The sequence below is a fragment of the Pristis pectinata genome, chromosome 2 (assembly GCF_009764475.1).
Source record: "Pristis pectinata isolate sPriPec2 chromosome 2, sPriPec2.1.pri, whole genome shotgun sequence".
In the NCBI taxonomy this organism is placed as follows: domain Eukaryota; kingdom Metazoa; phylum Chordata; class Chondrichthyes; order Rhinopristiformes; family Pristidae; genus Pristis; species Pristis pectinata.
Window position 1 is genome coordinate 114585690 of NC_067406.1, and position 17079 is coordinate 114602768.

The following is a 17079-nucleotide window of genomic DNA, read 5'->3' on the forward strand; positions in this document are numbered from 1 at the left end:
GGTGTTCTTACACATGGAGGTGAACTGTGGTGTTCAACTTGAAATCTCTATGCAGAGATTTTGAACATCTCTACTTTTGCCTTTCTGCGGTGGCCAAGGGTCTGAGGGGAAACTTTTTCACACAGAGGGTGTTGGATATATAGAACGAGCTGCCAGAGGAAGATGTACAATAACAATGTTTAAAAGACATTTCGATAGGTACATGGATAGAAAAGCTTAGAGAGTTATGGACCAAATATAGGCAAGTGGGACTAGCTTGGATAGACATCTTGTGTTGACATGGACAAGTTGGGCCAAAGGGCCTGTTTTCGTGCTGTATTACTAACTCTGTGATTCCATACAGCATGGAAACAGCTCCTTTGGCCTATTGATGACTCTGTTCTGATTATAAAGTGCCCATTTTATACTAATCCCTTTCTATTCTCCTTATATTTCTATCTCAAACTCCAGATTCTAACATTAATATACATTAGGAGCAATTTACAGTGGCCAATTAACATACCAACCTACACACCTTTTGGGATGTGGGCGACGCATGTGGTCCCAGGGAGGATGTGCAAACTCCACACAGACAGCACCAGAGGTCAGGGTTGAACCTGGTCGCTCAAGTTGTGAGGCAGCAGCACTACTACTTGCGCCATTGTGCACAGCTTTACTTGCACATTGAAGATCATTTATAACAAAGTGAAATCAAATAATACAAAAAAAAGAGAAAAAATTATGATATTTGTTTTTTGTATTGAACAGATTGGTGCCTGTCTCTTTTGACTGCCTTGAAGTTGAGTTTCGATGGCCTAGACCGTTCTGTGGCTGTGGTCCAGCTGCTATCTTTCAGGGCTTTTTGGTGAATTTATTTATAAAACAACTGGTCCAACCTGACCCCCAGCAAGAGAACTTGATCCAATGCATATGTAGTTGGGTCTCCTTGGGCTCATGTTGAAGTGGCCTCCATCTCTGCCTCTACAGATGCCATCACTTAAACCAGTAGCCACCATGTCATGGGAATGTCACTGAGAACTTGCATATAAGTGCACTGCCCTCCCAGAGTGGAGGTCACATTCTTGTGAGGGCTTGGAGATGGACTGCTCCATGTGCCATGACATCTCCTTGGTTTGGTTGGGCAGGCTTGACAACACAGTAGCCACCTGGTTGTGCATCACATCAACCTTTTCTTGAGGGCAGCCCCATAACAGCTCTCCTCTGAGTGTCCTGGGGGAGTTCAGATGCATGGAGGCACCTGATTACTTACACACAAAATATTTTTACTGCAGCCTGCTGGGTTTCTAATGTCTCCATGACACCTAGCTTTAGCCTAATCTGTTTATCCCATTCAGTGTCAGCCTCTGAAGTGGTCCCGTGGATTGTCAGGCGTGGTGATGCACTGTAATCATCATCCTTGTCCTCCACTCATCCCTCCTGCTTCTCCAGCTCTGTGTCCTGAGGTGGTGGTGGGACGACGAAGAGGGCCGCTCCTCGTACCCTAATATGACAAAGCAGAAGGGAGATGCACAGAGAAGCTGTGCCTCAATTCCTCTGTGGTGATACAGCAGCATATGTGGTAATGAAGATGTATACTATTGAGGACTGTAATAATCACAAACATTGTTAATGAGCCAGGGGATTTGAGATGGTTTGAGGCTTGGTGGCCCCTCTGCCTCTGCTTGTTACCTCTGGCCTGGTGTGGTGCTGCAGTTGACATGATCTCCTCCTCCCTCCCTGTTCAAGTGTTCTCCCTCCTTGTTATTTTAACCTGTGGCTTCACATTCTCCTACATCTTGATGTTTGCCCCTCTGTGTAGGGGGTTGATGAGCTAAACTGTCAATGATAGGGTGAGAGTTAGAGGGCAGGGTGAGTAAAAGCTTGGATATGTCTTTCCCCCGAAGTCTCTCTGTAAGAGAGCTATATTTTTAGTGCTGCAGCTCACCTTGACATCTCATAGGAGGTCATGAAGTTGTTCAGGATTCCTCATTCCTGAAGAAGACAATTTATGGGACATCTTGCCAGTTCCTCCAGCATCTTGTGTTTGTCCTACTGCCTCCTGGCACACAGCACTGCCCCCCGATAGGTTGCTTCCGAGCACATCAATGTCCCTTTCTGTAAAAGGAACAGTTTTCTTTTTCATGTAAGATTTGGAACTTCATTGTAAATTTGGAAGCAGAATACACTACTGTCCCAAATTCTTAAATCTGTGATCTCAAATAAAACCTGGTCAACTTTTACAAGGAGCAACACACAAAATGCTGGAGGAACTCAGCAGGTCAGGCAGCATCCATGGAGGGAATGAACAGTCAACCTTTTGGGTCAAGACCCTTCATTGGAGTCTCCTGAAGGGTCTAGGCCTGAAACGTCAACTGTTCATTTCTCTCCATAGATGCTGCCTGACCTGCTGAGTTCCTCCAGCATTTTGTGTGTGTTGCTCTAGATTTCCAGCATCTGTAGCCTCTCTTGTGTCAACTTTTGTAAGGGAAGCATTGAAAATATTAGCAGAGAAAATGAGTTTTGAAATGGCATTCATTCAGTATCTGTAAGACTGTTTGTTTTGTGCGTGCTCCACAGCACTCAATAGTGGCTGAGCCTAGTGATGTGGGGACATAAGTATTTTGTTCCTTGAAGCCCTTGGATGTAGTTCATTGGTGCTGAACATATTTAAGTTAGTTGCATCACATGAATGGGATACTAGTGTTTAAATATACTGTTCATGGTTGCATTCCCTGTATTCAGAATTGAATAAATCTGATCTGTTGACCATGGTGGAGGTGGGAGTTTTCCCAAAGTGAATCAGAATCAGGTTTATTATCACTGACTTGGATATGACATGAAATCTGTTGTTTTGCGGCAGCAGTACAGTGCAAAGGCATAAAAAACTCTATAAATTTCAAAATAAGTGGTGCAAAATGAAGGGAATGACAAGGTGGTGTTCGTGGGTTCATGAGCCATTCAGAGATCTGATGGCGGAAGGGAAGAAGCAGTTCCTAAATCATTGAGTGTGGGTCTTCAGGCTCCTGTACCTCCTCCCCAATGGTAGTAACAAGAAGAGGATACGTCCCGGATGGTGAGGGTCCTTAGTGATGGATGCCGTCGTCTTGAGGCACTGCCCCGAGCATAAACTTTATATGTTCAGGCAGTCCAATTTACTTGTACTTGTTTCTTAAGAGCCAGGTAAGAGATTCATGAATGTCTTATACTTTTGTAAAGGAGAACTTCATAAAGGTTTCACTTGTATCATTTTTAAATTGTAATATTTTGGGAAGATAAATGTCTCTGGTGTAAATTTAGACCATTTTGTTTGCATTTATAAAACATTCCTGCAAGTTCTCCCTTACATATGAATAATATTTATTAACCACTGCATGAAACAAAATTAGAAAACGCTGGAAAGACTTTGTACAGAGTTAACATTTAAGGTTGATGCTTTCATCAAAATGTTGTAGAATGCGGAAAAAATTATATAAAGCATACTCTGTGTTCTTTTGCACCTTCTGCTTATATTGCTAACTATTGCCAGTATAAAACAACTGAACACTTTGAGTTTGCTAAATAAAGGGTTTGCCAGGTCAATATTTAGCTTAACCTGACCTCTTCTAATATTCAACTCATTTAAAGCCTTCAACAGAAGTCCCTGGATCGTAGACAGAGTAGAAATAATGGCCAGAAATATTGAAGTCAATGGTGGGAACAGAGTAGAAACTAAAATCTGTATGCAGTGTGGGGAAAAAATATTAAGTTATAAAGACATATTAATTGACAAAGCTAGGATAAAAACATTGAGAAATGTATGTTGGTGTGGGCAAATGTAAGGACATCCTCTCTGGAACTGAAGAGGATAGAAACAAATATTTTCTAAATGGTGAAAAGCTTGGGGAGACTTGAGGTTCTGTGTGCCCATCATCAAATGCTGTGAATAAGTACAGAAAATAGTCAAGAAAGCCAACTGAACGTTGTTTCTTATATCTAGATGACTGGAGTACACAGAATAGAAATCAAAGTCTTATCTTGACCATGTATGGATTACTGTGAGCATTTCTGGAGTGCATTCCCTAAGATTATATTGGTCTTGGAGCAATTATTGTGTAGATACACCAGGATGACCCTCAGACTACAGAAGTTAAATTATGAAGAGGGATCACGAAGTAGGAATAACAGAGAAAATGTGCAAAGGATTAACAGATTTTCAGGTCGATGTCCTTTATCAGAGCTTAGATGGAATAGAGTTCTGATGAAGATCTGATAACCCTGAAGTGCTAACTCTAATTCTCCCACAGATGCTGCCTGACATGACACGTTGAGTTTTCCATCAATTTCTGTCTTTATTTTGGATTTCTTGCATCTCCAGTATTTTGATTTGTATTACCCAAAACAGGATTTATTCTGTGGAATTTACAAGCTGAGGAACTATTTGGTTGAAATTTAAGATACTAAGGGGAATTGAAAGGGGTAGAGAGAGAGAGAGAGAGAAATTATTTTGATTTCTGGAGCGTAATATCATGGAGCATGGTCTAAAAAATTGGAGACAGCTTTTAGGAACGAAGTTTGGAAACAATTGTAAATGCAAAGGGTGATAGAAATTTAGAACACTCTATTGCAAACAGCAACTAATACAAGATTAATTGATAATTTTAAACCTGGGATTGATAACCAAAGATATAAGTGAATATGAGGAAAGGCCAGGTAAATGGGAATTAAGTTATAGATCAGTCATGATCCTGTTGAATTGTGAAACAGGCTTGAGAGGCTAATAGCTGTCAGCTGCATATTCTTGACAGTCAAGGAATTAATATCGGCATTAGCTGAATGTACTCTGTCTTCCTCTGACTCACTTTGACTTTCTCTTTTACAGGACCATTCATTAGCGTTTTATTGTCTAAGCTGGAGAATATGATGGAAAATGAATTACATGTCAACTTGCTGCTTACTGGGATTGTTACACAACTGGCTTGCTATCCACAACCCCTGCTCCGTTCCTTCTTGCTCAACACTAACATGGTCTTTCAGCCCAGTGTACGCTCACTTTATCAGGTATAACAAAGATATCTTCGCTCACCAGCGTCTCACTAAGATTTAGAATTCAGAACAAAGAGCATTGAATACTTTGACCTCATTTTGTATTAGGAAATTTTTCTCACTGATTGCAATTAAGCTGTTCAGCACAATTAAGCCTGAGAGTGTGGCTTATCCGGTTGTCAAGGTATATCTTTGGGATTTATGACCAGAAAGCTCAGCACTTTTCAGGACTTCAGGAACAGGTGGGAGCTGGCTTCGGGAATAAAGTTGCCATTTGAAGATTTGCTCCAGGTAAGTACGATCAAGTGTGGGGATGGAAGCAAGTACAATGGCTCACTGTTCCCAGGAAATTTGGGGCCAAGAAGTTCTATTTGCATTACATGGGATGCCTGGATTTTTTTAAACACTTGATTATTTCAGTTCTGGAAATTTATCAATTTTTTTATATAAATCAAAAATTAGTGACATTGCCTATTTTTGTTTCCAATATACTGCTCCTTGAATCTAGTCATGCTGGGGTTTCTTGTCTGCAATGATTTAACTGTACTTATTCCTACAGCAACTTCTGTGCAAGTGCCCTTTCTTCTGGTATTACCAGGAGGCAAGTGAAGCATAAGTGGCCTAGACCTCAGATGTCTGTTCCTGGAGATACACATCTGCCAAGTGCAAGTGGAGATTAGAAACTAGAGTCTCTCAAGGTGTTACTCAGAAAGCCTGTGCTCGCACTATTGGCTCTGTTTGTGGACTCCCACTGAAGCACTGATTGCTGGGGTTTTGGACCTGAGGGTTTGGCTGGGAGCAGGCCACACTGTTAAGTTAAATGGGTAGCAGGGAAAATGGCTGCCAAGGATGCCCACCCCTACCTTATTTAAATGGCTCTGATAGTCTGAGCCAACTGTAACTGAAGGGTAAGCTCTGCTGTCACAGGGAACATTCTAGGAACAGTGTAGGAAACCCAGAAATTTAGTCAGAGTAACAACACACAAGATGCTGGAGGAACTCGGTTGAGTTCCTCCAGCATCTTGTGTGTTGCTTTCAATTTCCAGCATCTGCAGTCTCTTGTGTCTCTGATCAGGGTAACAAGCCTGTCAAATTTCAGAATTGTTTGCTTTTAACTGCATGGAAAGGATTTAAAAATTAAATCTCTAAATATTGAATTTTAAACAAACTGAATTCCTACAGGTTTTTAAAAAGGCAGTGGGACAGAGGCAGTTTGAATTTTCTACCGGGGATCAATTCATGGTTTGGATGGCCTAATTAAACGCTCATGTCTATTGTAGAATGAATGATTCTTTTCACGGATGCTCAGCAAGAGATGGCAGTAGAGAAAATATAGAACTGAATTTTCCTGAGTGTAGTCTTTCACCTAGACTTGCCAATTTGATTTCGCCATTGCCCTGCACTCACTGTTTTGGAAAAACCTAAGCTGGAATTTTAGTACAGGCATCAGAAGCCAGAAGTTTGGCCCATGACCCCAAGGGAGGAGGGGAAGATGGGTTCTCCAGGCTGACACTCTCCCAGGTGTGTCTCCCAAATTAGCCTCCCTACAGCTTAACAACCTTCTTTTGTCTCCTTCCGAGTTCTGATGAAGGATCTATGACATGAAACATTAACTCTGTTTCTCTTCCCAGAGACGTGGCCTGACCTGCTGAATATTTCCAGCATTATCTGTTTCTATTTTACTCTCCCAATGTCCAGGTGACCACCCTCCTCTCTCAGTTCTCCAAAGAGCAGTATGTTCGGAGCCTAAGGTTTTCTAAATCAATGGTAATGAAATTTGACCTTCAGTGGCAGAGCCATTCATCTGAGCCTTGACTGCTTTAGCCATCCAGGCTGAAAGACACTGTTACCCTAAACTTTCCAGCCTCCTGATGATTCAAGGCAGTGTTGGCTGATCTGTGCCATATATCCCAGTCCACCATTCATCTCAGAATTAGGAGATGTCACCATTCCCTACTCAAGGAAAAGGTACTTTGTCTTGAACAGAGACCATCAGCTGAGCACTTAAGCAGACGTAAGAGGCTCGGTGGCTTCCCAGTGGTTTAGGGAATGACAGACTGCATTTGTGGTCTTTCTGACACCCCTACTGAGCTGTGTAGCATTGAGTCCAGAGTAAGCTCTTATCTGAGGGACCAGCAAGATATGAGACTTTGTGCCAATTGGTATCTTTGGAAAATCTATTTTGGGCCATGGAGTAATTTACAGAAAGTGTTATACGAAACCAATGGACAAAACCTGGACCAATAGCTGTACAAGAAGTGCTGATAATGAAGGCAGTAAACTCATCGACATACTTGCCCATCCTTGCAGTTGACTTTACAAATACACCTTTGTGATAGGTATTTGCCAGAATCCAGATCATTATGTGGTAGATGCTTGAACACCAAACCAATGAAGAAGCCTGTCAGCTGAAGAATCATTCACAGTGATTTCCCCTTTGAGCAGTTGATCAACAGTTGATCTTTAACCAGGCCATAAATGACAAGATTGCGTTCAATGTAATATCAGCAAATAAAATTTACTGCCCATTCCAAAGACTTCATTTATTTCTAAGAACTATGGCTGCTCACCTGGCCTTCAAAATTCCTTCATCTCTCAATACCCAAGCAATTATTGTCCAAACCTGACTTTCATCTTAAGTCTTAGTAATTAATCAGCATGACCTTCCTCTGAATGGTACCAGGGAATCTTCTGCTGATAGAAATAAAGGAGGAAATGTCACAAGCTCAGGAAACCATTCACGGCAATGGTACAACTTCCTTGCACCGATTACTTTTTGCACACGTTGCACGTAACTAAGGTTAATCTTGCAACAATTGTCTCTCCTTGCTGGAGAGGAATGGTAACGTGCTGTAGAAATGGACACACATTAAAACAATGAGTTCTCTCCACTGGGTGTTTGCATTCAAGCACATTCAGCAAATGAATGATAAACGTCGTGCAGGAGCAGTATGTGTTGCTCCATCTTGTAGAAGCATCTGCAACCATCCATCCACCACCTTCGCTTTTCCAGGAAGTCCTGGTATGGAAATGATTTAAATAAAAATTTAAATTAACATTAATGCCAAGCCATTAAGGTGATGGGAATTTAATATTTAAACATAGATGTTGACTAAAAACTCATGTGTTTACTCTCTGAATGCCTTCCAGTTGGCCTTGCTAAGCCTACACTTCCACTTGGTGCTCACCACCCACTGCTGCAGTCTTCCAGTTGGCTGCTTTGCAAACGTCTGTGATGAATGATCACGAGCAGCACCTGGAAGAGCTGGGCGGAGACTGGTATCTTGCTGTAGCTGACTGTGTAACACAGGTCAGGGGATTACCTGTGAACCAACAGGGAGAGGAGGAATGCTGACATCCTGAGAGATGACAGCAGATTTATGCTCCACAATGCCAGTAGAAGTTGGACAATGTGCTGTGTGTTTGTGATCCAGATTCTACAATTGCCATCAAACCTCCAGACCCATATTTAACTGCCACATGGCAATAGTCTGTTCTCTGTAAGCAAATGAGTTCCCAAGGTTATTAGGTTTTCTGTCCTGGAAGAAAACCAGTCTGTTCTGGTTTGCTCAGCTAGAGACTCCACTGAGACGGATGACCCCTACCTGTGCCCTCAAGGAAGCAGAAACCTGCTGCATCAGCTGCTGTACCACGAGAGTGCCCTCCCCCACCCCCCCCCCCCTCCCCCACCTCCCGGCAGGAAGGTCTACATCAGTTACAGTCTAGAAACAATGTACTTCTGGCTCCACGTGAAGTCACATGAGAAGGTGGGGATGGACTCTTCCCTTTCTGTGCTTTCACTTGCATTCTGTCAGGCAAGCCAGACAGTGCACTTAATACTTCAACAGGCATCTATATGGGATTATTGGGCCATGCTCCCCTATTGCAGTTCTCATTAAAGTCCTCGAGTATTGAAATGCAACCTCCTCATACGCGGTATTTCCATCTAACTTTCCATCTGGCCTGTCTGCTGCCCACAAGCACCAGGTGTGTGTCCAATCCTTGCACCACCAGCATCCGAACTGGTGTTTTGTGGTGTCAGGCACAGCGATGCAGTATCCTCCTTCCTGTTTTCACTTCCTCAACCATGATAAAGCTAGAATGTGATCATGGTGAGCGCACAGCATTGACAGGCAGGAATAACCAGCTAACATGCAGATACATTGAGTCAGAACATTCAGGACTTTGCGAAAGGATGGCATGTTAAGGATTCAGTGGATACTTGCTTACCAGGGAACATGAGTGACACCAACAACCCTCCAACCTGGTGAGACTCTGTGATTGGAAGGCTCCCCCTCCTGTTTATCACTTGTTACAGGCAACTTTGAAAATAATTTTCAGCTTTCAAGTCAAGGTGCTGTAATATTGATCTCCCCTGTTAGTGAACATTCACTTTAATAAACCTTCGCTACAACAAACAGTTTTATTTAATTTGTCATTTAAGAAAGGTTTCATTTGCTACAGTGAAGTATAGGAACACATATGGAGACTGTCTTTCAAATGTAGATCCATGAAAAGTAGTAGCATTCAATAATTTTGATTGGGTTAATGGGAAGGAATCTGTGAAATAAACAAGCTATTTAAAATGGAAAAACTAATTCTCTTGAGCACTTGCCCTCTTCCATCTGGCAACAATAACCATTGGATGAATGTCTTGTAAGTTTCAGCTTGTCTATTTCAGTTCATCTAAACAAGTGCAGTTTGCTTTAGATTTATTGCATCCTTACTGGAAGGAGGTTGACTGGCTTCTGACTTTTCTTACCATCCACAGCAACTGGCATCCCTCATGAAAGTTAAAGTTTTACTGTTCCTACTGAGATAAAGTTTGATATCTTAAAGACCAGACTTGCTTTCAGGTTTTGACTATGGCCCTTGAAGCTTTCAAAACTAACTTGCTAAGTACTGAGAAATGTTTGTAGTTGGAAAAAGTATGGGTACTGTAATAGAGACAGCTAATCTCATAGTCTTTGAATAGTATGAAATACCCGGTTCTGTTGATAGTGAGCTCCCAGTCTTGGAATACAGTTCAGTATACTGTCTTGTAACACCCAACCAAATGTTTTAAAGCTTTGTTCAACTTCATATTATGATTTTATTGTCTTTTGTTAAGAGATATTCTGTTGGATCACACCTGGGCCTAATCAAGTAAGATGCATCTACATGAGTGAATTCACAGCACAGATCACTGGCTAGCAATTGGAGAGGAAACACCTTACTAGCTGGGGAGCCCAAACCATCTCATTGCTGCTTAGCTAATTCAGCACAGGTTAAGAATCAACTTAGCAGCCCTTTTGCTGCATCTGACAAAATATCACAATGATTTATTAATATATTGTTTTCTATGGGGAAAACCCTCAAAAATGGGAAGTCAAATTAAAATGTTGGCATGTGATCGCTTGCCAATGCATTTGTTGTGTTTTACATTTTCAGACAATGTTTCTGAATTAATATTTATTTTGAATTTAAAATGAATCCAAGCTGACTTAATATAATAATTCTGGAAACGTGTGGGTGAAGATCTAGCAAATGAAATATATTGTGAAGAAATGTGAAATTAACTGTTTTGGCTTGAAAATAAAGCAGCAAATTAACTAAATGGTGAGAGATCACAGAGGTCTGAGCTGCAGATTGTGCTGAGTGTCCTACTGCATGATTTGTAAAAGGTGCAGCAGGTAATTAGGAAAACTAACAGAATATTTATTGCCAGGGGAATTGAATAATAAAAAAAAAAGTAGGGAAGTTTTGCTCCTTAGTTGCTATTAAAAAATGGAGTTGCCCATATAATAGAGATAAGTGGAAATTCTCTCTCTGAGGGGGAGGGTAATGAGTCTTTAGAACTCCCTTCAAAAGGCAATGGGTAAAAAGAGTATTTTTAAAGCCAAGGTGAGTAGATTCTTGATGAGCAAAGGAATGAAAGATTACAGCAAGTAGACGGAAAGGCGGAGTGGAAATTATGATCAGATCATCCATAATCTTATTAAATGGCAGAGCAGGCATGAGGAGCCAAATGCCCTACTTTTCCTCATTCTTACTTGTTTATATTGTTGTGAAGCAAAATAAAAACAATTTTTGGCTGTTTAAATTGAACCACCATTTCATCCAGTGTAAGAAATGAGAAAGTTTTGATCAGTTTTTATGTTTCTGTTTACATAGGTGCTGGCATCTGTCAAAAATACTATTGAGAAGTTTGCTTCTACAAGGGAAAACTTCACATCATTTTTAACCCAGTCTCGCGAAAATCTGCTTGCTCGGGTTGAAATCCCTCCATCACGCAAAGGAGAATTAACAGACAAAGGTAATGTCTAAAACTTTATTCAAGCTTGCAGTAATGAAATCAAATACTTTCATGGCACAATAGGCTGCCACTGGGTCTGATGTGCCTCTGCTGGCTTTACGAAAGAGCTATTCAATTCCACCCACTCCCTTGCTCTCTCCCGACATTCTTACAATTTACCCCACACCTTAAAGCACTTATCAAAAAAAGTCACTATGCCTAATTAGGTCAAAAATTGGACAAGGGTCTTATCTGCATTGTTCAGGATTTAATTATTTGATTCAAGGAACAAATTAAAAATATAATTAATAAAAATTTGTCTTTAAACAAGTTTAGCTGTTTTTGTAAAAGTATTGAATGGATGGATGTCCAGTATTTTTTTAAACTGATTTTAGATTGAATACTGATTGAGATTGATACAAGTGGTAACCATTTGCAGATAAGTTGTTGTATTTGTGAAACCCTTATTTTCTTTGGTTATTACATGCTTCTCAAGATTTTTTAAGTTCTAGATGACTTCACTTTAAGTAGAATCATAAAACTATTTCAAGACTGAAGGCCATTCAGCCCATTTATGCCAGCTGAGCAACCCTATCAGTCCCATTGCTCTGCTTTTGCCTAATAGCCCTGCAGATTATTCTCTCTCAAGCACCTGTCCAGTTTCCTTTTGAAAGCCATGTTGGATTTGTTCCCATCATTGTACAGGTAACGAGTTCCAGATCATTAACTATTTTCTAGCTAGTAAAAAAATTTTGTTCACATTTACTGTGTGCCTCTTGATCTTTGAATTGTTCAACAATGGGAACAGATTCTCTCTATTTTATCTGTAAATCAGTAATGATCTTGTATAGCTCCATTGCATTTCGCCTCAACTTTCCGTGCTTCAAAGCGAACCTCATCTCCAGTCTAATTTCATAACAGAAATCCGTTAGCCAGTCGCCCAATCTATCAGCCTATATATGTTCTCTTGCAGTACAAGTACTATTCTCTTTACTGTTTACTACAGTATACTTTGAAGCTTCATGTCATCTGCACACCCATGTCCAAGTTAACTATACATTTTCAAAGGAGCAGTGGTCCTAGCACTGAGCTCTGGGAACACAGCTATCTACTGTCCTCTGCTCTGAAAAATAATCATTTATTGCTACTCCTCGCTTTCTGCCTTTAAGCCAATTTCCAATCCATGCTGCTGCTGACCATGTAATAACATGGGACTCAACTTTGCTAACCAGCCTTTTGCATGGGACTTTATCAAACACCATCTACTGGAGTCCCTTCATCAACTTTCTTGGTTACCACAACAAAAGATTCAGTCAGGTTAGTCAAAATTTATTTGTTTTTAACAAGTACATGCTGGCTTTTATTTATTAACTTCAACTTTTAAAATTATCTTTTTTTTTCCTATTATTTTTAAGAGCTCATCCACACCAAAGGTTAGATTAACTGGTAACACATGTACTTAGAGAGAGGTTTTAAATCTGCCATTTTCTTGTCGTCTTGTCACCTTTCCTGTATCCATGTAGAATACAAATATTACAGCAGGTTGTTCTGCAACCACCAAACCTTGTTCCCTCAACAAAAAAGGATGCATCACATCTAGATCAGGTGACTTGTTTACTTTAAGCATACTCAGCCTTAGTAGAACTTTCTCCCATGCATTTTCCGTTATCTCCCCAAACTAAATTTAGTGGCAACATGCTCTTCCGTAGTAACCATTGACACAGTATTTATTTAGTATCATTATTATATTATTTAGTAGATCACAACCTTTTATCCCTGGTCTTACCAGATCTTACTGCTCACTACTGATGTGCCAGTAGAAGACACCTTCATTGTCTTTTATTTATTCTCTCTTCACTTGTGTTATTTTTCTTTTCAGCTCACTATATTTAGCCTAGGTCTCACTGGAGTTATTCACCTGGCAGTGTTTCATATACCCTCTAATGTCATCTTTGCTATTCCTTTTGTCATTCAGGGAGGCCTGGTTCTTTTATCTTTCTCCTGTGGGAATGTAACTACCTCTACCTGAAACACCTGCTCGAGAGTACTGCTAGAGTCTTACCTACCAATACTTGGTTCCATGTCACTCCAAGGCAGATCGCTTCTCATTTCATTTAGGTTACCCCCACCTCCAGTTAAGAAGTTCTGCTTTAGATTGCTCCTCGTTCCTCTCCATTATTAAACTTTATGATCTGATGGTCACTGCTTTCTTTTGAAGCTTGGTCTGCTTGACACATCTTATTTCCCAGAGCCAGATCCAACTGTGCTTTGTTCCTTGTTGGGTCAAAAACATACTGAACAGAAAAGTGTTCTCCTGAACACTTTTCAAGAGAGCCTCCCCTTCTTCACCCTTTAACATTATTTCCAATCAATAACACAACCCTTCAATTCTGGGAAATATCTGTAATTTCACTGCAGATTTGCTGCTTTATCTCTCTTGATTTGATAGCCCATGAAATACCCCATCAGTGCTTTCATACTGGTTACCAAAAATGTATTTGACTCCTCATGGGTAACCAATTCTTAATTAGTACTGTCAAAACATCCCCTTTTCTTCCTTCTGTATCATTTCTGCTGGAATATCAAGTACTCAGTCCTATTTTCTGAGCCACATTTCGATTACTGTCACAACATTATAATTTAACTGGTATTCTATTTGTAGAATCCTAGTTGTACTTCCAATTCACCAATCTTACACTGCAACCAGTGTAAGGAAGATTGGAAGTACAAATAAGATTCTACAAATAGAATCCTAGTTAAATTATAATGTGGCAGTAACTGAACCCAGTTTTCGTATTCATTGTCGTGTTGGTCTTCTCCCATTTAGTACTGTGATACTTCTCTATTTCCATGTAACACATTCACTCTTTTGTGCGTCTTATTCCAGTATGCTGGTGTCTATCCCTTGCCAAATTAACTAAAAAGGTGGAAACTTATCTGGGTTGAACAGGTCCCTCCAAATGTCTCAAGCCCTCCAGCCCCTTGCACCTTTTTCATGCATTGATCAACTTATCATTTTTCTAGCCAGGCTAGTGAATGGCATGGGGAATAATCTGGACAACTAGCTTGATGGTCCTACTTTTTAATCTACCTCAGTAATTCCTAAAACTTTTAGCAGTAGGTCTTCAATCTCTTTACTCCCTATGTTATTGGTTGTGACATAGACTTTAACTTCTGGCTCCTCCCCTTAGAGCCTTTACTTGATATTTTTTTATCCTAGCACTAGGTGGTAACAAGCAATGCAAAACCAAGATTGAAGGTGAAGTCAATGCCTCTCTGTACCCCTGCAGAATCCCCCATGACCACTGCATTGATAGCCTTCTGTTTCCCCTGTCCCACAGTGCCACATTCTAGACTGCACTTCTTCACCAGTCACCCCCACCAATCTCTAATGTTGAATAATGGTTTGAGTGAGACATACAGCCTGATGATTCCTGCACTTCCAATCCTTTCGGATAATCACCTTGTCCTCTAAGCCTGAGAATTGGCCATTTTCAAGAACATATGATCAGCAAGCTCAAAAATCCTGATTTTGAGTTCAAGCAGATGGAGGCACATTGCCCTGAAGTTCTGTGATCGTGCAGGAATTACAAGGAATGAGTCTTAGTTATCTCTCCTTGATATTGGACACAACCTTCCTTTTATAAATAATTTGTTAATCTTACTTGAATACCAATCTTATTCTCATTGAACTTTACCCACCCCTCCTTCCCACTGTGATCAAATACCCGAGATAAACATCATTCAAATCTGCACTTGTTTTGAAAACTGCTTTCTGTTTCTAATTTATCCCTTGTTTTAAAATACCACAACAGCATCTCTTTTACCCGGTTCAGCAAATTGCCATGCTTACCATTTTCTGACTTTTGCACTGTTGTGAAGTTATGCGCAAACTATTACAAGAAAAACACTCCCATTTTCAAGCTCTGACTTAATTTGTTTATTACTAACACAGTAAAGCAAACTAGGTTAAAGTAAAATGTTAAGTGATTAACTTAACTAAATTTTGAAGAGAGATCATCCCCTTCCATTTCTCATATTCTTGCACTCTGTTAAAAGTAACATTTAGCTGATACTGCACCTATTCTGTACAAACACGGCGACTATAGACTGTATCAGCATCAGGGATTATACCAGGTAGATCACGGTTATGTAACAAGACCAGCTAGTCTACCACCACTGCCAGCGGTCATGTGACTTTCTGCATGGGGCAATATTTGTTTTGAAGTCCTGGACTAGTTTAGAGGAAAAAATATGGTTGGAAGAAAACTTTAATATGAATCCAGAAGAAAATCTTATGTAAAATTGTGAAATCAGGTAGTTCTTGTACAGTTAGTCACACAAGGCTGAGTCACTGTATTCCCTTATCTTAATGGTATTCAATTTTTAAATATTTATAAATGAAAATTTAGATTAGCTCTCCATGTGGAAATGTTAAGAGTAAATGTGAATTGTAGAATATGAAAATTAGTCATTTTGAGTAACTGAATTGTAGTTTCCCTTTTCTCAAAACAAAATTCTCTTGCAGAAAGTGGATACAAGACACCAAGTAGTGCCCAAAATGCACAACACCTTTCGAATAGTTTCAGCAAGACAGCGATGCCTTCTAGTGTGAAAAATTCCATCAATGCAGCTGTTATCTTCACTGAATTTCTTAAGGAACTTGCAGCAATTGCACAAGAACATTCCATCTTATCTCATTCTTCTCTTGTGGACTGTGAAGAATAAGAGTTAACTACTTTGAAGAAGTGTTTAATACAAATGATGCATTCTCCTTTTAACTTTTTTTTCCAAAACAAAATGTATTTCTACCAAGCCTTAATACAAAATGAGACCGGATAGAGGAGTGGGGGAGAGTGGACTATTTTATCTCAACAAAATGAGAAAGAATCTTAGAGGCCGAGCTCAGCGTACTCACCTAAAAGTTCTGTTTTTAAATGTAGTCACCTTATTTTTGGAATAGGCACAAATAATTGTCTCTCTATGCAAGCTGTACATGAATTGTTCTGGGGACAAAAATATTTTAATTATTTAAAAAGGTTATTGCATTTTTGAGTATATTTAAATAACACAAATACACAATCTTCTGGCTGTTTGTGGAATTGAGATGTGCATATCTGATTCAATTCTTCTACTGTTGACATTCTGCAACATTACACTGCAAAAAAAACACCAAAGACCAAATGAGAAAGTAACAAGATTGTCTGCCTTGAAGATACTGGGGGTGGGGGGAGAGAGAGGAAATCAGTCTTTCCACTTGAATGATAGTTTGTCTCTCCTCTTTTTTAGATCACATTTGGAGTTTATTGACTCCAATATGACAATTTATTTTTTAAGCAAATAAGAAAAAAGTTGAGCACGACTATTAGAAGCAAAAAAGCAACAACCACAAACAAAGGCATGAAGTTTGTGGATATCCTGATATTGTTTCTATATATTAAAAAAATTGTTGCATGCGATGTTGGCGGCAGAATTCATGAGAGGCAACAGAGTTTATTGTTGATGTTGAAGTTACCTTGACATTATTTCCTTTTGTAACATCGGTAGGTATAAGGAACAAATTTCTAAAATTTAATAGAATTATAAAAAATATTTAAATACAAGTCTTAAGTGGAATATTTCTGGCTTCATAAAATGAAAATATTTTTATTGCATCTAGATGCTTCTCCAGAATTGAGGGTTATTGGTATTTATAAATAAGCAGAGAAGTTTCTTCTGAAGAGCAAGATAACTTATTAAAATATTCTCTGTGGATTCAGTAAAAATAATTGTCTGTGTGTCTATGTACAAGCTGCAACTTAAGC

The 17079-nt window shown here is 39.7% G+C and overlaps 1 protein-coding gene across 6 annotated transcripts in view; it reads left to right on the plus strand.

Annotated features, from left to right (window-relative positions):
• fhip1aa (FHF complex subunit HOOK interacting protein 1Aa) overlaps positions 1–17064 on the plus strand; it is a 132200-nt gene extending 115136 nt beyond the window's left edge. For all 6 annotated transcript variants that reach the window (XM_052010118.1, XM_052010117.1, XM_052010119.1 and 3 more), the window contains 3 exons: positions 4838–5016; positions 11155–11296; positions 15804–17064. In XM_052010118.1, coding sequence (XP_051866078.1) covers positions 4838–5016; positions 11155–11296; positions 15804–16003 — 521 coding nt within the window. In that variant the 3' untranslated portion in view covers positions 16004–17064. The remainder of the gene's footprint in view (positions 1–4837; positions 5017–11154; positions 11297–15803) is intronic.
• The last annotated feature ends 15 nt before the right edge of the window (positions 17065–17079 follow it).